Consider the following 25,852-nt stretch of genomic DNA (forward strand, 5'->3'; position numbering starts at 1 on the left):
CTCTGATTGCCATATAAAACAGAATAAATAACATGACATGGTCAAGCTAAATTAATGACGAGGAAGTCAGAAAATATAAATGAAATAATTAACATGTATTTCTTTGTCTCTCAGTTTCTCTCATTTAGATTTGATTCTTCACTGGGTATCATGCATAGCAGGCTCTTTTCTAATTTTCCTTTTAGGATTAATTTAAGGTATATGTTTCCTATTTTGAAAATCACTGTTATTTAATTCAGATTGTTATCTATTTAATTATTACTATTATTATTATTGCAGTTCTAGGGATTGAATTCAGGACCTCATGCATGCTAGGCAAGTGCTCTACCACTGAGCTACACCCAAGCCCTTTTTTAATGTCTATATTATAGGGTCTTGGAATTGTCTAGGATTGCTTCTATTACCTGTGGTCCTCCTGCATCAGCCTCCCAAGTCATTGGGATTACAGGCGTGCACTACTGAGCATTGCTTTACTTTAGGTAAAGTAATTAAAGTTTAAAACTTTGACTCACTGCGACATAGCAAAAGAGAAAAGAAAACCCTTGCATTTAAACAGACTTCTGTTTGATACCAATATTGCTGCTTTGGGTTAGCAGTTAATTATGTGGGTTAATTAACTTGTTTGAGTCTTAGTTTCTCATTTTTAAAATATGGATATTGATGCAAGAGCTGCTGTGAAGGTAAAATGGTAAAATGTTTGTGTAAAATGCCTGATACACATAGTACCAATAATGGTTCCTGTTAAATGAGGCTTACCATGAGTCACACACGATGCTAAGTGCATTATACATTTACAGTTAATTCTTGTAGTATTCCTTTGCTATAAGTACTGCTTTACTGCAGAGAAGAGAAGATATGAAGTGCTTTATTCAATATGGTAATGGGTTATTTCCACCCCATTTTATAGAAGTGCAAGTAAAGGTTAGAATTGTAAAATAATTTACCTGAAACAGCACTAATTTTAAATTACAAGAGCTGAATTCTAACTAGAGTCTATGTGTTTGGTTATCCACAACTGTGTAACAAGCAGTCCAAAAATGTAGTGGCTTAAAAAAAAACATTTCATTTTTTGTTATGATATTATGGGTTGACTGGACTGAGCTGGGTAACTTCTTTGCTCCAAAAGGAGGCTATAGCTGAAGCCATCTGGTGTCAGTGGTGATAGGGATTAGGGGTGTGGTTGAAATATCTGAGATGCTTCACTCACAAGGCTGTCATTCAGTGCTTCTGCACGGAGCTCCCAATGTGGCTGCGGACTGGAGCATCTCAATACTCCTCTGCTTTGCAGTGCTGCATATTAGGAAGGAGTGTTGCAATAATATGTAAAGTGCCTCCACTTGTTTCACACTTCCTAATGTCTCATTGGCCAAATTAGACATATGGAAAAGCTCAGAGTGTGGGGAAGAGTTACACAGAGCATAATATTAAAAGACCTCATTAAGCCCACTAACAGTCCACTACAACTCCTGCTGTCAAAATCTCTTTTTTGCCTTCCAAACTTCATGGCTGTATGTAATCTGCTGCCTTTGGGCAGCATGTTGCTCGACATCTTATGAGAAATTTTAGTAAGAGGGCCAGTTACACGATTTTAATAAGCTTTTATGCTTTTCTCCTTCTAAATCTGAAATAAAATTTCAACTTTATTTAAAGTGTTTAAAAATAAATTTCTGTTCTGTAAAAGAATATACCCCTTTCAAAGATTGTAATTATTTTCAAGAAAATTTTAATGCCAGTCTGTGTTGGATTTTATATGTGTAATTCATTAGTGAATAAAATAAGAAGAAATATTATTGCATTTTATGAACTATCATTCAAATAAAAGTGAATATATATCAATATGTTTCTTTGAGTATATGACTAATTTTGGATATTTTAGAAATTGCCTTTTGAAGGAATGGCCTTGGTCCCATTATTTCTGTAAAAGCAGTATTTTTTACTTCAGAGTCTATAATCCTTTTCTTCATTTTATATCAATTTTAACAATTTATTTCTATTGCTATTTATGTAGATGGTCTCCATACTAAACTTTTTGTTGAAATGTTTTGTTCTAGATAAAGCATTCTCTATTGATGAATAAAATTTATTTCTAAACAGTAGTATTTTACCTTAATGATCCAAAATATTGAAACTTTCTTCCATTAATTTTGACTGAAAAAACATACATATAATGCTTTACTCTGCATTCATTACTTCAGGTTAAATTAGCAATGGCTTACAGGTAATACCATTTTGAAGCTATTTGGTGACCAGTGCAAACTCTGATAACGTCACAGCTTAGTATCAAGTCTCTGAGGGGTAATATCTGATGATATCTGAACTGTTATTCTCTTAATGACTGTGCTATTGTTATCAAATTTTAAAAATCTCAGACTGATATAGAAAAGAAATAATGAAGAAAATCAGAAACTTACTTTTTGTGACAACACCTTCTAGGCGAATGATATTTGGGTGGTCAAACTGACCCATGATGCTGGCTTCTCTTAGAAAATCTCTCCTTTGCCGATCCATATGGCCACCTTTCAAAGTTTTAATAGCAACTGGGATCTCTCTTTTCCCTGGTGTCTTCAAACGCCCACTACAGACTTCTCCAAATTCACCTTAAAATATGAACAAAAGGAGTTATTTGTCAAACAGAAATGTTTATATTTCAGAAAAAGCAAATTGTCATACAATGCTATACATTTTTTAAAAGGCAGAGATGTTCAAGTGTACTATTTTCACATAAAATTTACATTCTTAAAAATTAAGTTTGTATGGATAATATGCTTGATTGACAGCATATACATTTATATTACATTTATATCATTACATAAAATGGAATACATTTTCATATGCTGTGTACCACAGGAAATCCCTGATCTTTTGAGAAATTATGACTAGCAGAATGGGTGATGCTAATGTAATTCTTATAGAAAAGCAATCACAATATAACATTTCCTGTTCTGGTTCTCAGTTCTGATATATGAGCCACATGCCTGCCCTATTCAGGGAATCCATCAGGCAGTGTGGTTGATTTCATTCCCAGGCCACAGGCTTGGACTTCACTGACCGTTAGAAATCAATGGTAGGGTCAACTAATGTATGAGCATATTGGAAAAAAACACACTGAACTCAACTACAATTAGTAATTATATAGGTTCAATTACAAGCCACATGCATGGAAATACAAATACAGCAAGATGAGTTATGTTTCAATACTCACTCCACTGGGTAGATTAAATAATAACCAAATATTTTATTTATCAAGCATTTACTACATATATATCCAATACTAGGTTCCTGTAAATGAGTTTCAAAGAAATATGAAACTTGGTCTCTGTTTTCTCCTGAGCTCACAGTCTAGTAGCAGAATTTGAATGTACATAAATGATGCACTTGGAACTCTCAAACCAATCTGTGTAAAGGTTGTATTCCTTAAGAGCAGCAGGGGCTGGCGGACTTCCTGGAGAAGGTGGGAGGGACATTCAAGACGGGTGCACAGAGGGAATACAAAAAAGAAAGAGAAAGAATTAAAAGTCGGAAACAGTAAAGAGTATGATGTGGACTCTGGGCATTAAGGAGACTTGAGTTGTTATTTCGGGAAAGAAGTGCAATGCAATCTAGGTGCAATGCAATCCATTCAACAAAGCCTAAAATTCTAGAATGTTAATTATTCTAGGGTTAATCACCTGCATTTACTTAGAAGCATGATGCTTGATCCCTAATTTATTTACTTATAAAATGAGGACATTATAGAATTACAGAGTTTTATTGGAAAGACAATAAAAAAATGAGAATATATGTGACAGTGCTTATAAACTGTAAAGTGCTAATCACAAAATAATTTGTTTAAATCTTTGCAAGGGTGAAAGGAATAAAAATTTAAATGTCTTCAGTTGATCTATTAGTTACCAGTTCTAGTCTTTGTTGGATATAATATAAGTTTGATTGCAGAAGATTGAATTAAAATTTTGCACTCATAACTTTCAATTATCCATATTTTCTTTGGACCAATTTATCACAGTCAACTAACTGCTGACTACACATGAAAATTAACTATATTTTGATATAGACACTAAATTATTTTTTTAAAAAAACTATAAAGTAAATAGGACCAAACATTTCTTCCTTAAAGTTTTGCACACATATCCATTAGCAATGGAAAATAGTCTAACAATATAGTTTGTTCTCATACATGTTTTAGAAAAATATATGCCCAAAACACTAAACTATTTTCTCTATAAAATTCACTGCCTATGATATTGGGGTATTATAAATATTGCACAAATTTTGCATCAGAGTCTAGAATAGTATTTTTTAACTTAGTGATGGTCTCAACCTGTTGGAGGATGGATGTTTGTATTTCCCAGAAAAGGAAGCTGTAATTTTTCAATTATGTTAGCAATATGTTTTTGATTTTTTATTTGCTCTACTTAGTTATGTTTTTGATATTTAAAAGATGTTTTCTTATACAAAATCTGACAACTGTTAGAAAATTTCAATGTTTTTCTATTTCAAGGCTCTGGACCCTGAGAGAAAAGGTGTTGTATATGTTAATATTTAAGCATAGTAAGATATTTGAGTTTCATCCTCAGATCATTGTTCTTTTCCAATGAATATGTGGAAAAATACAATTTTTTATTTTCTCTTTTTCTTTTACTTTGCCTTTAAAAATATGTTCATATTCATAAAAATTCACCTATCACCTGGTATGAGACCATAATCACTGTGATTTTCCTATTCACATTTCATAGGAATTCAAATGAATTTTTGAATATAATGAAATAAATGAGAACTCTGTTGGTATTTTATCAAGACAGATATAGTGGAAATTTTCTTTGGTTTTCTGTTGTCTAAAATCCATGTATCTTATTAACACCAGGCAGGTGTTTTCTTCATGTCAAGTTCTGCATGATCAAGCTGTTATCACACTTATTTCATTGGCACTAAATATGGTTTGTCTCAATTAAAGATCTGAGACTCCCAGTGCATTCTTTAGGAAAAGTCCAAATGGCTCAGCTACAGAATGTATTAAAATTCTTATCCACATTATGCTGGGATATATAAGATATATGAGAAAGACAAGAAAAAATATACTTAAAGTTAAATGTATAATTTTGGATATTGTCCCAAATGGATTAATTATGTGACTGCCTTTGTAGCAAGAATAGAAGCCCTGTATATAACTTAACCCTAAGTAAGAGAAATTATTTCTCAATAATATCTGAGAACATCTACAAATACTGGTTAGTTCATAATTAACTTCCTGACCATAAGGATATGGTGTTAATTATTATTATTAATATTTTCTTTCCCAATATATAGTTGCAATCATTATTAGATTATTCAGTGCTTATCATGTGCCAAGTCAAAGAATTCAATACATAACTCTCCACGACAAACCTTTGATGATACTTGTATTATTCTATTTGTAGATGAGGAAACTAAGGCACATGAGTTAAGTAACTTGTCCATAATGATATAGCTAGGAAGTGGTCGAGTTCTCTTTTGTACCAGTTAGTCTGGCTTTAGAATCCATCCTTATAGCCTCTGTTCTGTGCTGTAGGCTATTTATTGCTACTGTTCTCTTATGTTAGCATGTTAATTTCCCATTGGTAAAAAGATGTCTTTGAACCATTTTATAATGTTCAAACACATCAAGTGGATATGGCCAGGTGGATGGGATGACAAAGACGTATCCTATGAATCCTTTACTACTGAATGAAAATGGAGACCTATCTGAAATATGCTGTATGTTAGACAGTTTAGAAAAAATCACTACACTCAATCCAGTTTCAAGAGAGCAAAGAAAATTATATCTAAGATAATTGATCTTCTGCCACTGACAAGAGCATTTGCTAACTAACAACCCCATCTATCTCCCTGGATAGTGGTAAAACCTTTCTGGACAAGTAATTTTGTTACATAATATACAGGGTCATGTTAAAATATCAATTAGTATTGGATTTTCAAAAACATCCCCATACAACTGAACTAGAATTGTGAGGGGAGTGTGAGCTGGTGAATGACAACCCACTTCGAGGCCTGTCATATCCCAATCACTTGGAGGTTTTAAAAAATTTACTCCCTGTGTTCTGAGATGCTGGCTCCCCCTCTCCTCCAATCTCTTAAGAACCAAAGAAGCAAATAACCATGTTCCTGAGGCTTTTCTTACTTTTTAATTTATTTTTTTAATCAAGTCTCTTAAGCAAGACTAAATATTTCTTTTTTTTTAATTTTTTATTGTGGGTTGTTCAAAACATTACAAATTTCTTGACATATCATATTCCACACTTTGATTCAAGTGGGTTATGAACTCCCACCTTCACCCCATACACAGATTGCAGAATCACATCAGTTACACATCCATTGATTTACATATTGCCATACTAGTGTCTGTTGTGCTCCGCTGCCTTTCCCATCCTCCACCCTCTCCCCTCCCCACCTCTCCCCTCCCCACCCCTCCTCTCTCTCTACCCCCTCCACTGTATAACCCTGAGGGTCTCCTTCCATTACCATGCAATTTCCCTTCTCTCTCCCTTTCCCTCCCACCTCTCATCCCTGTTAAATGTTAATCTTCTTCTCCTGCTCTTCGTCCCTACTCTGATCTTAGTTACTCTCCTTATATATAAGAAGACATTTGGCATTTGTTTTTTAGGGATTGGCTAGCTTCACTTAGCATAATCTGCTCTAATGCCATCCATTTCCCTGTAAATTCTATGATTTTGTCATTTTTTAATGCAGAGTAATACTCCATTGTGTACAAATGCCACATTTTTTTTATCCATTCATCCATTGAAGGGCATCTAGGTTGGTTCCACAGTCTTGCTATTGTGAATTGTGCTGCTATGAACATCGATGTAGCAGTGTCCCTGTAGCATGCTCTTTTTAGGTCTTTAGGGAATAGACCAAGAAGGGGAATAGCTGGGTCAAATGGTGGCTCCATTCCCAGCTTTCCAAGAAATCTCCATACTGCTTTCCAAATTGGCTGCACCAATCTGCAGTCCCACCAGCAATGTACAAGTGTACCCTTTTCCCCACATCCTCGCCAGCACTTGTTGTTGTTTGACTTCCTAATGGCTGCCAATCTTACTGGAGTGAGATGGTATCTTAGGGTGGTTTTGATTTGCATTTCTCTGACAGCTAGAGATGTTGAGCATTTTTTCATGTACTTGTTGATTGACTGTATGTCCTCCTCTGAGAAGTGTCTGTTCAGGTCCTTGGCCCATTTGTTGATTGGGTTGTTTGTTCTCTTATTGTCTAATTTTTTGAGTTCTTTGTATACTCTGGATATTAGGGCTCTATCTGAAGCGTGAGGAGTAAAGATTTGTTCCCAGGGTGTAGGCTCCCTATTTACCTCTCTTATTGTTTCTTTTGCTGAGAAAAAACTTTTTAGTTTGAGTAAGTCCCATTTGTTGATTCTAGTTATTAACTTTTGTGCTATGGGTGTCCTATTGAGGAATCTGGAGCCCGACCCCACCGTATGTAGATCGTAGCCAACTTTTTCTTCTATCAGACGGCGCGTCTCTGATTTGATATCAAGCTCCTTGATCCATTTTGAATTCACTTTTGTGCATGGCAAGAGAAAGGGATTCAGTTTCATTTTGTTGCATATGGATTTCCAGTTTTCCCAGCACCATTTGTTGAAGATGCTATCCTTCCTCCATTGCATGCTTTTAGCCCCTTTATCAAATATAAGGTAGTTGTAGTTTTGTGGATTGGTTTCTGTGTCCTCTATTCTGTACCATTGGTCCACCTGCCTGTTTTGGTACCAGTACCATGCTGTTTTTGTTACTATTGCTCTGTAGTATAGTTTGAAGTCTGGTATCGCTATACCGCCTGATTCACACTTCCTGCTTAGCATTGTTTTTGCTATTCTGGGTCTTTTGTTTTTCCATATGAATTTCATGATTGCTTTCTCTATTTCTACAAGAAATGCCGTTGGGATTTTGATTGGCATTGCATTAAACCTATAGAGAACTTTTGGTAATATCGCCATTTTGATGATGTTAGTTCTGCCTATCCATGAACAGGGTATATTTTTCCATCTTCTAAGATCTTCTTCTATTTCTCTCTTTAGGGTTCTGTAGTTTTCATTGTATAAGTCTAAATATTTCTTTCCTCATACTTGCTGTTGGCCTGACAGGACAGCTCTCTACTAGGATTCATCTCCTTTTCTTCTCTATTATACCTCTCTAACCCTTTTCTGTGTGGATAGTTCTTTGTTAGCAGTAAATGGCTGAGCTCTGACAGCTCTTATTCATAAAACTTTCCCTGACCACCCACTTTTCATTGAACCTAGCCTCTTACCAATTGGTCCTTCTAAATGGAAAAATAAAAAATGAAAAAAAAAAAGAGAGAGACCCCCTAACATTCACAGGTCAGTCTGGCTCTGAGAGTGAGACTATTTTACTCTCTCAAATACAATAACAACTTCAGACAAGTCTACTTTGAGACAACAACAAAATGACAGCAGAACCACTTCATAATTTTGTCTAAGCCCAGACAGAGGCAAGTGCACTGTTCCACTCAAAATACCAAATATTCATGTCTTTTGGCTAAAATTAGTGTTACTTATAAGAGAAAAAAACCCCACAATTATAGCTTTTTCTAATTCTAGCCCCCCCAATAGTATGATTAATTAAAGTCTTTAAATATAGGACCAATATTATGTGCTGCTTCTATAGCTGGAGGAACCTGGGAGGGAATCAAATATCCTGCTTCAAGTTCTCTTGCCCACTCTACTGCTACAGATAAGGTCCCTGAGCCAAACAACCCTTCATATCAAACAGACCAGGTTCCTCCTCACCCATAAGTAGTAGGTTTCAGTTTCATGCCCACCTGTGGAATGATTCAACCGAGACAATCACATACTCCCTAGTGAATTGGGGTAACCCTCCCTCTTGACTCTATGAAGCCTGCATGCCACAATCCTAGTTGTTCACTCCAACTTCCATGTGGCCGTGCATGGTGTGTAGTGTCTTCCTCCCCTGGACTGTGTGTATATAAGATTAATAAATATTGTGCCTTCTAATCTGTCCAACGTAAAGTACTGTGTGTGGTCATCTCCAGAACACTAGCAAGGAAATCCCTCCCTCATCCACAGGGTGAATGGAAGGCAATTATAACATATATCTAAGGGGCAATTAAAGTAAGATGGTTCTTGGAATGACCTTGTAAATTGGTTCTAATTTTTCTGCAACCACCCATACAAGAATTCTCTCTGTGGACACAGATCTCTTTATGGCATTCAGCTAGGAGGTGTAAAACTCCACTAGAGCCTAAGACCTAGGAAAATTATTTGGAGAGGACGGTTCCAAACATAGCTGTCAGATTCACTGATTGTTAAGTCTAGCTTTGAACCTAAAAATGACCATTCCCCAGATGGTTGGGATACAGACCCATTTGGCCTTGAGCTTGCAAACAAAACTAGTAGCCAAAACCTCTAGGAGGAATCCAGAACAAAGCACCTTGCAGACAAGTCTGCCTGCATGCTGATATTTGGTCTTGTCATTAGGCCTGAATGTTATCCTGTGGTGTTGCTCTATGGTCCCTTGGCTCAAGTCCCAGCTTAGAATTGCTAGCACAGGACTCAAAGAAGACTCACCCATTTCTGTTAATGAGGCAGTCTTGCTGATCTCTTCCACACAGCAAAGGAGTCCTATAGGCAGTAGCCCCTCTTTACTATATATAGCCTTGGAGTTATCCTGACTGTTTAGGGAATTGCTCAAAAAATGCTCCTATATTCCCCACTGTGCTTCCATGTCAGGCTTGCCAACATTGTTCCTACAGCACATTCCAAAATAACCTTGAACCTCAGTTTCAGTCCCTCCAATCTGCAGTCTAGGAGCAGAACTGCAAAGCTGGGGCACCACCAGAAGATGTGTTTGAGTCTCCATGGCAGTCTTGCCAACTTTATTCCACAGTGCATTCTCAAGTGGCCCTGGATTTTGATTCTGGCCACTCTTGCCTGCAGAGAGCAGTTCAGTCCACGTGGGGATCCAGAGGAAAGCATATCCAGAAGTGCTCCTAAAGGCTTATTTCCTGAACCTGGAACCACTGTGGGTCCTGAAATGACCTAATAAATTGGCTATAACTCTTCTCCACTGTAGTCTGAGAGCAAATCTGATCAAATGGGAACTCAGAAGGAGACAGGAAATTAGTGAGATATATGCTTGCTTCCCTCAAAAGAGGCCTGAAGATTTCAGTCTCAGGTGTAGATCTGGAAATAATTTTGTATCTCCATTCAAACCCATTTCAGCCATATACCACCAGCACAGTATAGCCAGGCCTGTGACCCATTTGCTGATCCACCTGGAGCTCTATTAGAGATCTGGAAGAAGCCACACCCACCAGTACATGTGGTAACAGACTTGCCTTCTGCAGACCCTGAAACAATCCTTTATCACTTCAGCACCAGCCTCATCAGATCAAGGTCCTGAAGACAGTCCTGTCCACCCAGGGAATATACAGAACTTATGCCCACAAGAATCCCTAGAAACACTGCCACCAACTGCAGTCTCCACTGAAGACCCAGCACCAGCTATGAGACCCAGATACAACCCCATTCAATTGTGGTGCTGGAGGCAACACCATCAGCCAAGAAGTCTTACAGGAGAAGCAGCCGAGTTGTCAAAACCTGAGTGTAAAGACTGCAAGAGGAATTTGCTCCTTCAAAAGCACACACACTAATGCATAGTTATGTAAATAACAAAGAATGAGGCAAAAGTAACACTGTAATATTAAACTAATAAAGTGCCAATAAGCAGCTCCAGTGAAAGGGAGATGTGAGTTTCCAGAAAAATATTTAAAATAGTCATTTTAAGGAAGCAAGGAAAGGCGAGAAAATACATATGAATAACTAAATAAAATTAAGAATCCAATGCATAAACAAAATGAGAAATTTAATAAAAAATACTCTGTGAAACTAGGAAACATTGATGAAATCATAGGAGATGAAGCAAAAAAAAAAAAAAAAAAAAAAGAAAAAGAAAAGGTACCCTGTGTTCATGGACTGGAAGAACTAATGTTGCTAAAATGGCCATATTAGTCAAAGCAATCTACAGATTCAATGTAACCCCCATCAAAATTCCCATTTCATTTTCCAAAATAATGGAGAAAATAATGGTAAAATTTATATAGAGCCACAAAAGACACTGAATAGCCAAATCAGTCTTGGGCAAACAGAACAAAGGTGGAAGCATCACCACCTGACTTCAAAATGTAATACAAAGCTATGGGAATCAGAGAATGGTACTTGCATATAGGCAGACAAAGAAAGCAATGCAACAGAATAGGAAACCCAGAAATAAATTCATGTGTTCCATCACGAAGGAAACAATAAAGAAAACAACCCATGGAGTAGGAGAAAACATATGCAAGCCATACATCTGATAAGGGCTACTGTTCAAAATACATAAGAATCTCAAAAAAATGTGACAGCAAGAACACAAAGACCTCAATTAAAAATGGATGAAAGACCTAAGTAGATATTTTCAAAAGAAGACATACAATGGTCAATAAGTATACGAAGAAAATGCTCATTATGACTAATCAGAGAAATGCAAATTAAAAGCATGGTGAAATATCACCTCACACCTGTTAAAGTGGTTATCATGAAAAAAGATGAAAGGAGGCAAGTGTTGGGGAGGGTGTGGGGAAAAGAGAACTCTTAAGCATTGTTGACAGGAAATAGACATATGGCAGACACTGCGAAGATTCTACACAAAATTAAAAATTACTACACAATCCAGCCATCCCACTTCAGGATAAATACGGAAGGAAGATGAAATCAGTGTGCTGAAATGATAACTGCACTTACTTATACATGGTGGTGTTATTCACAAATAGGTAAGATATGTCGACAGCCTGGGTGTTCATCATTGAATATGTGGATGAGGAAAATATGGGAAGGCTTTCACACTTCAAAGTGATAAAATGCATCAGCTACTAGTATCAACTAGTAGACCATGATGAGTCAAATGTACATCAAAATATAAGAGCAAACATGATGAAAACAATACTAAATGATACACACACATGAATATTACAAACTGACAATTTTATCATTTGGCCAAATGACTGAGCCTTTTCAGAAAAACGATGTGTATGCCTAATACCTGTCTCTGTTAATTTATGGAACATATATGCTAATGGAAAAATATGTGTATATTTGGCTTAAACAGAAATTGTGTTGTAGTCTATTGACAGTACATAAATTACAAGAAGGCACATTTGATGCTTTTTCTCCTGAGTAGTTTTTAAGAGGATTTTAAAGAATCTCATATTTAACCTCATGATACTCACATTTTGAAATTATTTATAAAAAAGACAACTTTTATAGAAAAATACATAAAGTAAAAAGTAAAACTAAAAAAGGGGAATGGAAATGTGAAATACACACACACACACATATATACATATATACATATACATACAATGTAATATTACTCAGCCTTTGTAAAGAAGGAAGTTCTATTATTTGAAATAACATGAATAAACCTGGAGGGCATTATGCCAAGTGAAATAATCAATGCACAGAAGGATATGTACTATGAGTGTATAGAATCTGAAAAAGTCAAACTAATAGAAGTAGAGAGTAGAATGGTGGTTACCAGATCCTGAGGGAGTTTGAATGGAAATAGGGAAGATATTTATTGAAGTGTACAAAGTTTCAGTAAGATGGGAGGAATAAACTTTCCTGATTTATTGCACTGCATGATGACTAAAATAAAGCTTTTTATATTTCAAAATTGCTAAAAAAATAGGTTTTAAGGCTTTGACTTTATAAAGTGATAATTATGTAAGACGGTGTTTTTTTTTAAATTAGGCTTTTATTTATTTTATTTTATTTTAAATCATTCTATAATATAACTAAATAGAGATATCATATCCCATAAATATGTACAACTGTCATTTGTCAATGTTATACCGATACCAAGACCCTCAAATAACTCTCAGCCCACACATTGCCATTCCAATTAAGCCTTTATTGCTGGTCAGCGGTGGACACTCTACTCTCTAAAAGCGAGATCGTCAGAGTGGCGCACCCCCTTCAGTTTGGCCTCATATTTAAGTAAAAAAAAAAAAAAAACACAAAAGGGATGTTAGGGGGTTTAGCCAATGCAATCAAGCCAAGTTACAGAAGCGGGAGATTGCAGTCAGGCGGCAGGAGGCTTAGGCAATCAAAATAAGCCCAGTTACCCCAGTTACAGAAACAGAGTCCAATTAGATAGTTCAATGTTCTCGAGGGTTTCCACAACAAAAGGAAAAAACAACTTGTCCCAGTCATGACCTTTCTAGTTGGCATGGCTTTTTCACAAAATGGAGTCACTATAGTCAAGATTTCTGTCTCATCACATCAATGAAAGATAAAATAAAAAGGATATACAATCATAGAATTGCCATTGCTCAAAGCAAATCCATACTACCTAAGACCCTCTCCCAAATCACCCTTCCAAAACCTAAATCAGTTCTAATACTCTTGCTGATACATACTATAGGTCTCCATGGTGTGAATTTTCCTTTACTTAAATGAGTAATAAACACAAATTGTTTAAGTGTAGTGTGTTCCTGGTGCACTTCGCCTTAAGAATATTACCACATTACTGCTTAGGATTTTGACTATTTGAATTATCCTTGTAAGCCATATCTGATTTGTTTACTCATTTATTAGTTGTCTAAACCCTTTCCTATGACTCTATCCTATCAATTATAATCTTAGTTATGATGGCATAGGTCTTGATTGTCTTGCTATCTCTTGTTCCCACTATCCTGAGTACATAGTAAACACCTCTATAATATTTGCTGTATGAATGAAATAAATGAATGAGGGGAAAAACAACAAATCTAGGTTCAAAATTAGATTATCTTGGAGTAGATGTAGAGATAGAAGAGTTTTCAAATATAATAACATTTTAAAAATTTGCATAAATTTTTTTTGCTTTCCTTTTGTTTTACAGAGTAAGAAGATGGCCCAATATCTTTTGTCTTCAGTTTCTTTAATTTTTTTTAAAGACCAACTGAACATAATACACTCCCCTTTCTGTGTGTAAAAGTAATAGGGAAAATATTTTTTAAATGTCATAAACAGAGTTTTTAAAAAGGCATAGAGGAAAAAAACATATATCATTAGATTTTTAATTCTATTCTAGAGGAATATATTAGTCTCCTGAGGTCTTAACGTAAATTCCATTATTATTAATATTCTCAGGAGAGTTACTTAACCAACTGTATTCACTCACTGCCTGTCAATCAAAGATGGATACCAGTATCTTTATGACTAATTCTGTCTGATTTGTTCCTGATACATAGCATACCTTCTACATATGAAAAAAAGAATGACATTTTAAAGAAAATTTGTAATTGAACACCAGGTGAACTGATATGACAATGCTTCTGACTCCACAGAAAAGTTCAAGATAATGGAAAATTTCTCCTGCTTAACAAGCCTTGTCAATCAGAAGTGGACAAACACATGGGGCAGGACAATATGTTAGATATTAGGGCTTCTTTCTCTGGCTTTACCACTAATTTGTTGTACAGCATTACAGGAAGTCATTTTACTTTTTCCTGCTTTTGTATCATTGTCAGTTAATAGCTACTACCTATCTACTACTTGAGAGGTACAAATTAATGTCTAAAATTTGTAAAGCTATTGGAATCTTTTAAAAGTTCTATGTAACATGTGTCTGAAAATCATATTGATCCATGAAGGATATGTTAAATATGCCATTCTGAGTATGCTTCATTGTTAAAGTCTATAAAATCTAGTTTAGGAAGCAGGATTTCTTCAAAACCTGAGTGAGGTCTTTTAACTTCCCTATCAAATGAAGCATAAATAATACACTACCGATTTTTCCCTACACCACATTCCAAACTGTTACTGTTTCTTTGAGGGTAGGTTTTCTTTTCTGCTAAAACATGCTCCCAAATATAGCACTGTCTTCAAGAAAATTGAAATTCTGTCTCCTCTGATATCATAAAGTCTAGTATATTACTTTCTTCATGAACACTTTTACTCATAATATTTTAACTTTTCAAATGCACTGATAGCTCTACCCCCACACCACCTTGTTTTTTCATTCAATGTATCACCCTCAACCAGAGAGGCTCTCATATCAACCTGCTTTCTTGCCTGAGGGTAGATAGAAAGAGCACCTCTTTAGACTAAGAAATATTTGCATTTCAAAACTAGTTCTATTTGATTTTCTATCAAAATTGATTTTTCCATTGTGCTATCAGAAGAATCATGTTAGAAATCAAATCTATTGAAAACATCTTTGTGACTCAGGAAAATTACTCAATGTCTTTGAGTCTTGGGTTCCTTTGTCTATAAAACTTAACTGTGTTTTGCAGAGTTATAGGCAGTAAAGATACATAAAATGCCTCGAACTGTCTCTAGTAGCTTCCATTATTGTTACCACAACTTCCACCTGCCCTTTAGCTATATATATATAGTGCAATTGAAATTTAGGGCTAATTTAACCATCTGCTGAGCACTCTTAGAGAATTTGATAGTTGTGTTGCCTGAAATGCATGGCTCTGTTCCCAGATATATTCTCTTTTTAGTATACATAATATCTCAGGTTAATGTCTTTCTTTACCACCAACTACCGCCTTTAGGCTGTTAAGTTTCAAGTCTACATTTATACCTCAGATTTCTCTCTTGAACTGTATATTGTATTAACACCTGCAAGTCTCCAATTATCTTCTTCGGTATTATTAGTCAGCTCAGGCTGTCACAGGAAATTCCATAGATTGGCTAGCTTAAATAACAAAAATTTACTTTCTTACCATTGAGGAGAATGGAAAGTCCCCGATTAAGGTGCTAGCTGATTTCAGTTTTTGTAGGGCTCCCTTCCTGGCTCGTAAGTAGCAACCTCCTCATTGTGTCCTCACATGGTTTTTTCCTTGGTGCACACTTGTGGGGAGAAAGACGTTGCTCTCTCCCTCTTATTACAAGTCTCCCAATCCTATTGGATTGGGACCCGATCACATGAACTCATTTAACTTTAATTATCTACTAAAAGTCTTATCTCCAAATACAGTTCCACTGGAGGTTAGGGTTTCAACATATGAATTTGGTGGGGGACACTTGTCAGTTCATAACATCTCCTAAAATCTATTTTTTCCTACTTTATCCAATAATTCACTGAGTAGCCATGGTTCATTGAATAATGCCCCTGCCAAAGAGGTCAATATTCTAATTCACAAAACCGGTGAGTATGTTGCCTTACTTTGCAAAAGAACTTTATAGCTATATAAAGTTAATAATCCTGAATATGGAGAGTATGATGGCAATTACAAGGGTCCTTATAGGAAGGAGGCAAGAAAGCCAGTGAAAGGATGGGAGGATGGAAACAGAGCTAAGAGAATGAAAGAGAGGTCTGAACATGCTATATTATGGTCTTGAAGGCAGAGAAGGAGCCATAAGACAAGGATGCAGGTGACCTTTAGAAACTGGAAAAGGCAAGACACAGATTCTTCTCTGATGTCCTCTGAAGGAATTGGTCCTGCCAATATCCTCATTTTAGTCCAGAGAACTGTAAAATAATAAATGTGTGAATTTTTTAAAAGCCACTAATTTTTGGTCATATATAGATGGCACTTAGCATAGCTTGGCACAGAGTGAATTCTCAAATATTAGTTCCCATTAGGCTGAATAATATCCTCTTTTAGGCAGGAATTCTCAATATTCTCTAATGTTTCTTTTTGTAATCATTATCAGCAGCACTTTTCATATTAAATGTGACTTTTTATTCATTTGTCTTTCCCACTACACCATGATAGTTTTGAGAGCAGAGATTTGATTTTGCCTTCTTTTTGATCCCCTAGTGTCTGTCACAGTGAATACCTTGGATAGCTAATATTACTCAATGTTTGATTGGACAGGTGTCCTCATGACAGACACCTGCTTGAGTATTTAACTCCATGTGAAAGTACAAACTAAACATTTTCAAGAGTTGCTTGAGGAGGCAAGCATGAGAGGCCATCATTTATCCCAGTATGTGAGAATTCCTGCACTAGCACAAATAAAACATTTTGGAATTCAGTCAAGCAATAAAAATGATCAGTATTTGCAGTGGAAGGATAATGTTTAGAAAACCATGTCTAAGAGAAATTAGTGGATTTCCAACTGTAGTGGTCAAATGCTCTAAGAAATGAGAGAAAAAGTATTTTCCCGAAGTACATAGATAATTATCTTGATTACAAAAGCCGGTGAGTGTCCTGAATTACTATTAAAAATGATATTATGAGTCCTTAACAGCAATAAAGACTTTCCCTAGCTTTATTATAAAAACGGTTTATAAATAAAACTGTATTATTAGATCATTTTATCTTAAGCTAAAGAAAATATTCATAGATAATCGCCAACACCTCTGTAAATTAAACCATGATTCAAAACTGTAGACATTTTAATGTGTTTTTATTTATTCTCCAGAGATAATAATAGGCAGATGTTCTAACAGAATAATAAACATGAAAAAGTATGTTTTCATATTAATGCTCCATTTTCACTAATGTAAACATTATTTTAGTTAAAATTTCATTCAGTCAGTTTTCCTCTCAGGGACATTCATCACAATTTATTTTTTTTTAGAGAAATCTATACTTCACTATTTTATTTATTAAAAACACTTTTTCACTGAGACCTAGATTGTAACACGTCTCATTACTACATATACTTCCAGAAATGAAACAATTAAACATTAAACTATAAATGTTGTTGATTGTAAGAAGAAACACAAATCTAATGACATTAAAATGAGAAAAAAATATAAACTAGAATTTTGTTAGGTTGGATATATTCATTGAAAAAAAACTTATTTTATCACTTTTTGGGGGCTTTATTTAAATAAGAGTATCATAAGTCCTAATTATTTCATTATTATATTGACTGAAATTGTAATGAATTTTAAATTGCAAAAATATTGCTCTATAATGACTCATATGATACTCAATGGTAAAGTATAATTTTCAAAAATAATGGAAAAAACTGAGACTGATTTTAAAGTCTTTATAAAGCTACTAAAATAAGTCATATTCTATGATAACATGGAAACTGCATGTTATAATAAGTGAATATAAAACTGCCTTAAGTATGTATAGCAAAATATTATATAGTGTTTTTACAAATTTATGAAAAGAAAATGTAAACTTCTCATACTTAGGAAATAGACTGAAAGAATATATACTAAAATGAGATTATATTTCAGTCTATGGGTGATTCCATTTGGGCCCTGAGCTTTTCTTTGTTGGAGACTTTATAAAAATTGATTCAATCTCATTATTTTTTAATCAGTCTGCCCAGGTTTTCAGTATCTTCATGGTTTGGTTTTGTAATGTTATATGTATTCAGAAATTTATGCATTTCTTCTAGGTTTTTCAATTTGATGATATATATAGATGTTCATAATAGTCCCTACCTAACAACACTTTGTATATAAATATTTTAATATCTTAATTAATTTTTATTATATTATTAATATTTTAATTACTCCTTTTAAATCTCTGATTTTACTTATTTAGGACTTATTTTATTTATTTTAAACTTCTTGTCTATATTAGAGTTTAAATCTCATGTTGCATTGTTGATTTTTGTCTAGATGATCAGTCCATTGATGGAAGTGGAGTGGTGAGGTCACCCACTATTATTGTCTTGGAACTCATCTCTTCCTTTAGAGGTAGTAATATATATTTACAAAATTTGGAGCTCCAGCAATAGGTGCATATACAATTATTATAGCTTCTTATTGAAATGATCCTTAAATAATTGCAGAGCAACCTTCTTTTGTTTTTAAACAGCTTTTCTCTTAAAGTCTATTTTTTTAAAATAAAATTTTAGCTACTCCTGTTTACTTTTGGTATATATTTGTGTGAAATATCTTTTGCCAAACTTTCACCCTGAGTGTGTCTTTACTTGTAAAGTCAGTTTTATTATTGATAGCATATCTCTGGGCCTTTCTCTCTCTCTTTTTATCAATTTAGCCAGGCTGTATGTTTTAACTAAAGAATTTAGTCCATTTACATTTAAGTTGACTATGAAGAGTAAAAATTTTGTACGGTAATTTTGTTGAATTTCTTTTGTTTTGAATAACTTCTGTTCTTTCCTTCATATCTTGATTATCCTTCTGGTTTAGTATGTTGATAATGTTTATTTATGTATTTATGTTTTGTATATCTGCTTTTTGATTGGGTTTTGTAATTTTACATGTTTTCATAATGGTAGTTTTCTTCTTACCTTCAGGTTGTAGGTTTATCTTAAGCATCTTTTTAAAAATATTTATAAAAATTTTTGCTCTTTTTAGATATATTTGACAGTAGAGTGCATTTTGACATATTATACTCACATGGAGTATAACTTATTCTACTCAGGATCTCATTCTTACAGTTTTACATAATGTGGAGTTTCATTGGTCATGTAGTCACATATGAACATAGGAAAGTTGTGTTGGATTCATTCTATTGTCTTTCCTAATGCCATCCCTTCTCCCTTCCTTGCATTTCCCTTTGTCTAATCTAAAGAACTTCTATCTTGCCTCCTCTCCTTTATTGTGTGTCAGTATCACATATTAGAATATTTGACCTTTGGTTTTTTGGGGATTGGCTTATTTCACACAGCATAAAAGTCTCCAGTTCCATCCGTTTACCAGCAAATGCCATGATTTTATTATTTTTATGGCCGAGTCATATTCCATTGTGTATATATACCACATTTTCTTTGTTCATTCATCTGTTGAAGGACACCTAGATTGGTTCCATAGTTTAGCTATTGTGAATTGAGCTGCTATGAACATTGATGTGACTGTGTCACTTTAGTATACTGATTTTAAGTTCTTTGGATATATATGAAGGAGTGGGATAAGTGGGTCAAATGGTGATTCAATTACAAGTTATGTGAGTAATCTCCATATTGCTTTCCAGAGTGCCTGCACCAATTTGTGGTCTCATCAGCAATATATGAGTGTCCCTTTTCCCCTATATCCTCACCAGAATTTACTCTTACATTTATTCTTGATTATTACCTTTCTGACTGGAGTAGGTTGGAATCTCAGTGAGGTTCTAACTTGCATTTCTCAAGTTGCTAGAGATGTTGAACACTTTTTTTTTTATATATTTGTTGACCATTTGTATTTTTTCTTCTGTGTAGTGTACGTTCAATTCCTTTGTCCATTTATTGACTGGGTTATTTTTTTGTTGTTGTTAAGGTTTTTGAGTTCTTTTATACCCTGGAGATTAATACTCTATCTGAAGTGCAGGTGGCCATTCTGTAGGCTCTCTGTTCACATTCTGGATTATTTATTTCACTGTGAATAAGCTTTTCAGTTTCATACCATCCCATTTATTGATTCTTGATTTTACTCCTTGCACTTTAGGGATCTTATTGATGAAGTAGTTCTGAAGATGACATGATGGAGAGTTGGGACTAATTTTTCTTCTAGTAGGCACAAGGTTTCTGGTCTGATGCCTAGTTCCTTGATCTAATTTGATTTGAATTTTATGCAGGTAAAGAGAAAGGGGCTAAATTTTATTATACTACATATGGATTTCCAGTTTTCCCAGCACCATTTGTTGAAGAGGCTATCTTTTCTCCAATGTATGTTTATGATACCTTTGTCTAGTATGAAATAACTGTCTGTATCTATGTGGGTTAATCTCTGTGTATTCCATTCTGTTCCATTGGTCTTCGTGTCTGTTTTTACACAAACACCATGCTGTCTTTGTTACTTTAATTCTGTAGAATAATTTAAGGTATGATATTGTGATGCCTCTTGCTTCACTCTTCTTGCTAAGGATTGCTTTGGCTATGCTGGGCCTGTTATTTTTTCAAATGAATTTCATGATTGCCTTTTCTATTTATGTGAAGAGAACCATTGCAATTTTAATAGGAACTGCATTAAATCTGTATAGTGCTTTTGGTAGTGTGGACATTTTGACGATAATAGCTCTGCCTATCCAAGAACATGGGAGATCTTCCCATCTTCTAAGGTTTTCTTCAATTTCTTTCTTTAGTGTCCTGTAGTTTTTCAATGTAGACGTGTTTCACCTCTTTTGTTAGATTAATTCCCAAGTATCTGCTTTTTTATTTTTTATTTTTTGAGGCTATTGTGAATAGTATAGTTTTCATAATTTCTCTTTAAGCTGATTCATCATTGGTGTATAGGAACACAATTGATTTGTGGGTATTAATTTTATACCCTACTACTTTGCTGAATTCATTTATGAATTCTAAAAGCTTTTCAGTGGAGTGTTTTTGGGTCTTCTAAATATAGAATCATGTCATTAGCAAATGGGGATAATACGAGCTCTTCTTTCCCTATTTGTATCAATTTAATTTCTTTGTTTTTTTTTTTTTCTAATTGCTTTGGTGAGGGTTTCTAGGACTATGTTGAATAAAAGCAGTGAAAGAGGGCATCTATGTCTTATTAAAATTTTTAGAAGAAATGCTTTCAATTTTTTCTCCATTTAGAACAATGTTGACCTTGGGTTTAGCCTATATAACTTTTACAATGTTGAGGTATGTTCCTACTAGTCTTAGTTTTTCTACTATTTTGAACATGAGTGGATGCTGTATTTTGCCAAATGCTCTTTTTTTCATCTATTGAGATAATCATGTGATTCTTGTCTTTAAGTCTATGGATGTGATAAATTACATTTATTGATTTCCATATGTTGAACCATCCTTGCATCCCTGGGATGAACCCTACTTGATCATGGTGCACTCTTTTTTGAATATGTTTTTGTATGCAATTTGACAGTACTTTATTGAGAATTTTTGCACCTATTGTTCATTAGAGATACTGATCTGAAATTTTCTTTCCTTGATGTGTCTTTGTCTGTTTTTGGTATCAGGGTGATGCTAGCTTCATGGAATAATTTTCATGGAATTATTTTCACGGAATAATTTTAGGAGTATTGGTGTAAGTTCTTCTTTGAAGGTCTGGTAGAACTTAGCTGAGAATCCATTTGGTCTTGGGCTTTTCTTTATTGGTAGGATGTTGTTGATATCTTCAATTTCATTGCTAGATATTGATCTGTTTAAATTTTCTATGTTTTCCTGATTTCATATAAGCAGGTCATAGGACTCTAGAAATTTGTTGATGTTTTTGTGATTTTCTATTTTATTGGAGTATAGATTTTCAAAATAGTTTCTGATTATTTGTTTGTATTTCAGTAGTATCCATGGTGATATTTCCTTTTCATCACTAATTTTAGTAATTTGAGTTTTCTATCTCTTTCTCTTCATTATCTTGGCTAAGGCTTATCAATTTTAATTATTTTTTTCAAAGAAATAAATTTTGTTTTATTGATTTTTTGAATTGTTTATTTTTGCTTGTTTGTTTCAATTTCATTTATTTCATCTTTGATTTTAATTATTTCCTGTCATCTGCTTTTGGTGTTAATTTGTTCTTCTTTTTCTAGGGCTTCAAGATATTGTGTTAGGTTATTTATTTGATGACTTTCTATTCTTTCACTGAATGACCTTAAGTGTCTTTTGTAAGGTGTCTGATAGTGATGAATTTTCACAGGTTTTGCTTTTCCTGCAAGATTGATTTCCCCTTTATTCCTGAAGGATAGCTTTGCTGGGTATAGTATTCTTAGTTGACAGCATTTTCTTTCAGAACTTGGAATGTCATTCTATACCCTCCTGGCCTATAAAGTCTCATCTGAGGAATGTAATTTTATTTTTGTTGGTGTTTTATTTAAATGCAGCTTATATCCTTTTTCTTGTTGCCTTAGAATTCTTTGTTTTGGACCTTTGACAATTTGACTATACTATGTAATTGTGTGGCTCCATTGCAGTCACATAGACTCATGGACCCAGGTATCTGAATTTTCCCTAGATGGAAAATGTTCAGCTATTATAGATTTTCTATATCTTTCTCTTTTTTTTCCTTCCCTCTGAGATCTCCCAACTTTAATAAAATTTTCATTTAAGGGTATCCCACAAGTCTCAGAGATTGTTTTCATTCTTTTTTCTTTTTCTCCTTTCCTTGTCTTTTCTTTTTCATTTGGCTCAATTTTTTTTTTAAGACCTGTCTTCAGGTTCTGATATTCCTTTTTCTGCTTTTTCTAATTTGCTGTTCTGTTGTTGAGACTTTCAATTGTATTTTTTATTTGACTTATTGAATTATTCATTTCCAAAATTCCTCTTTTATTCTTTTTCATGATCTCTACCTCTTTGCTAAATTTCTCATTCATATCATGACTCATTCTCCTTATTTTGCTAAATTATTTTTATGTGTTTTGCTGAAGCTCATGGGGTCTTCTTTGAATCATTCTTTTGGATTATTTATCAGGCATTTCCTCAATACCCTTCTCTTTGAAGTCTGGTGCTAGGGGTTAGTATTCCTTTAAAGGTACCCTGATGCCCTGATTTTTATACTCTTCTGTCCTTATATTGATGTTTGCTCATCTGATGAGTCAATTTTCTCTACCACTTTTCTAAGATAGTTATCATAGTAAATCTCCTTTTTCTGAAGAAGTGTCTTAGGGTGTTAGTTTAGCCAGCTATGATGGCTTTGGTTCTAGTTGGTATAACAATGTAGTCTCCCTATAGCTTCTTTAGCTGTAATCCATGGCTTTGGACACAGTGTCTGTGGCAGTGGCTTCAGAGAACCCTTCTTTTTGGGGGGACCACAGTGGGGAGAGGACACTTAGCAGTCCAGGCAGGTACAGTACACACAGTAGTAGGAGTGGGATAACTACCTTGTGGCTACTTCAGCTATGGGAGTGCTGGGGCAAGGGATGTGGAGAGTGGTGAATGCGACCATGGTAGTGACAGCCATACTGTCATGGAGAACATGGTAGGACAGAGTGAAGCATAAGATCCATGGGGGTTGGCAGCATGGCTCTGCTCCAATATGACTCCATCCTGCACCAGCCTGGTCTCCAGTGTTTGAGGGAAGATAATTCAAGTTTCTTCTCTGAAGCAAAACTACAGTGTAGATTCCTGATAGCTCTCTTTGCTGTGTTAAAACCTGTGATGACCATGGAACTCTCTTATACCTAGGGTTGCTGACATCCATGGAAAGGGAGACTGATAGGACTCTCCAATTAACTTTTCCCCCCTGCAATAGAGTGCCCATGATTGGGGAACAGGGGTCATAGTTGCCAGTTATGCTCTGTTCTATTCTTTATGCCCCATTCAAGGTATCTATATCTTAGAGGGTTCTCATTTCTTCCTGCATTCCATTACTCTTCCTCAGCCGTTTGCTTTTAAATGCACCCATTTATACGTTATCTGGTTCTTCTTTTTGGAGAAAATGTAGGTGAGCATTGAACACCTCTATTCCTTAAAAGTGTTTTTAATTCTATATTTTTTTAGTTATTTTTATATTGTGTATTTCTATATTAATTGTATTTTATTTAGAAATGAATTCCCTAAAAGCCCATGTCTTTAAAATTCATTGAAAATTGCTTTATGGATTTAGAACATGTCAATTTTCATATATATTTTTTTGTTTCCTTGAAGAGGATGTGCTTCTGCAAATTTTGGCTTATTACTTTCTGTATATTCATCAAAGAGAATTTGTTCATTGTAGTATTCCAATCCTCTAGTCTTATTGAGTTTTCACTATGCAATGCAGCAATTATTAAATAAAGTATATAAAAAGCTCGTATGATATTGAAAAGTTTATCTATTTCTTATTGTACTTCTTTTGTCAATTTTTGCTTTAAACTTTGCACTTTTTGCATATATTCTTAACATTTCATTGTTGAGAGGTACAAGAAGCTAAAGTCCAGTAGTATTATACTTAGAACTGAATATAACCTTATAAATCACAAAATTATTGCTCATGAAGTATTGATAATCCTTTAAGTTTGAGGAAAGTCATTTGAAAACTAGGAAAAATGTTATTTCTTAATTTTTATGTTTTGAATTTTTTATTTTGTGGTGCTAGGAGTGCAACACAGGCCTGGCCCATGCATGGCAGGCAAGTACACCCACCATAGTTTAAGTATATTTCTTAATATACTTAAACTCATTGCCTCCTATTATCTGATAATGATGATGGTGATAGTCATCATCATCATTATCATCATCATAATTGGAAATTAGGTACTTGGCACCATTTCTACTATTTTATATAAATTAATTCACTTAATAAAGCACATTACTGAAGTAATTGTGAAAGTAAGTAAATACTATAGCTTCAAGATTATTTAAATGAGCCACATTGATATTAATAATTATTAGTTCAGGGATTTTCAGAAGACATCCGTACATTTTGGAATTACAAGGAGACAAAATTACTCTTCTCCATAACGTCAGTTTGTTACCACCCTTATTGATGGGATAGATTACTGATCTTACATGATGTGATGATCTTGCTGTCCTCAAGGTTATAAAAGTATATGGACTACAAACATTGAAAATTCTTACATTCTGGCATTTTAGGAACATTTCTAAGCAGACCCTTAGATTTTTCATCTATTCCAAAATATACTTTGCAGATGATAACTACAACTCCAAATTCAATACATTTTTTTTTGCATTTCCAAATTGTATGTGGGTAGCAGTTACCACACCAAATTAGATAGTGTTATTTGTCATATATGAAAGAGAATATAACAGGGTCTGCTACTTGATCTCTACAAGAGTATCTGCTAAAACTTCTTAAACAATAATTAGGCCTATTTATTTCAATAGCTTATACAATGACCATTACAAAAATTATAAAATTTAAGTGTGTTCTAAGTTAAACCACAGTCTATTCTGTATAGTACATTAAGAGAGAATTTTAAGATCTCAAAAGGCCTATGGAAGAGAGCTGTAAAGAGAAGTGCATTAGTGGCAATGCCATTATATCTCATATATTCTTTGAAATTAGGGTAAATACATTATAGACTTTTCAGAAACTTTCAA

General features: G+C 34.4%; 1 protein-coding gene across 10 annotated transcripts in view; it reads right to left on the minus strand.

The window, feature by feature from the left end:
- Positions 1-25,852, minus strand: part of Epha6 (EPH receptor A6) — an 850,021-nt gene that overhangs the window by 220,938 nt on the left and 603,231 nt on the right. For all 10 annotated transcript variants that reach the window (XM_058582915.1, XM_058582914.1, XM_046455343.2 and 7 more), the window contains one exon: positions 2,412-2,597. In XM_058582915.1, coding sequence (XP_058438898.1) covers positions 2,412-2,597 — 186 coding nt within the window. The remainder of the gene's footprint in view (positions 1-2,411; positions 2,598-25,852) is intronic.

Source organism: Marmota monax, unplaced genomic scaffold, assembly GCF_021218885.2.
Source record: "Marmota monax isolate L192 unplaced genomic scaffold, Marmota_monax_Labrador192_F-V1.1 WCK01_AAM20220418_F8-fsc00053, whole genome shotgun sequence".
Classification (NCBI taxonomy): domain Eukaryota; kingdom Metazoa; phylum Chordata; class Mammalia; order Rodentia; family Sciuridae; genus Marmota; species Marmota monax.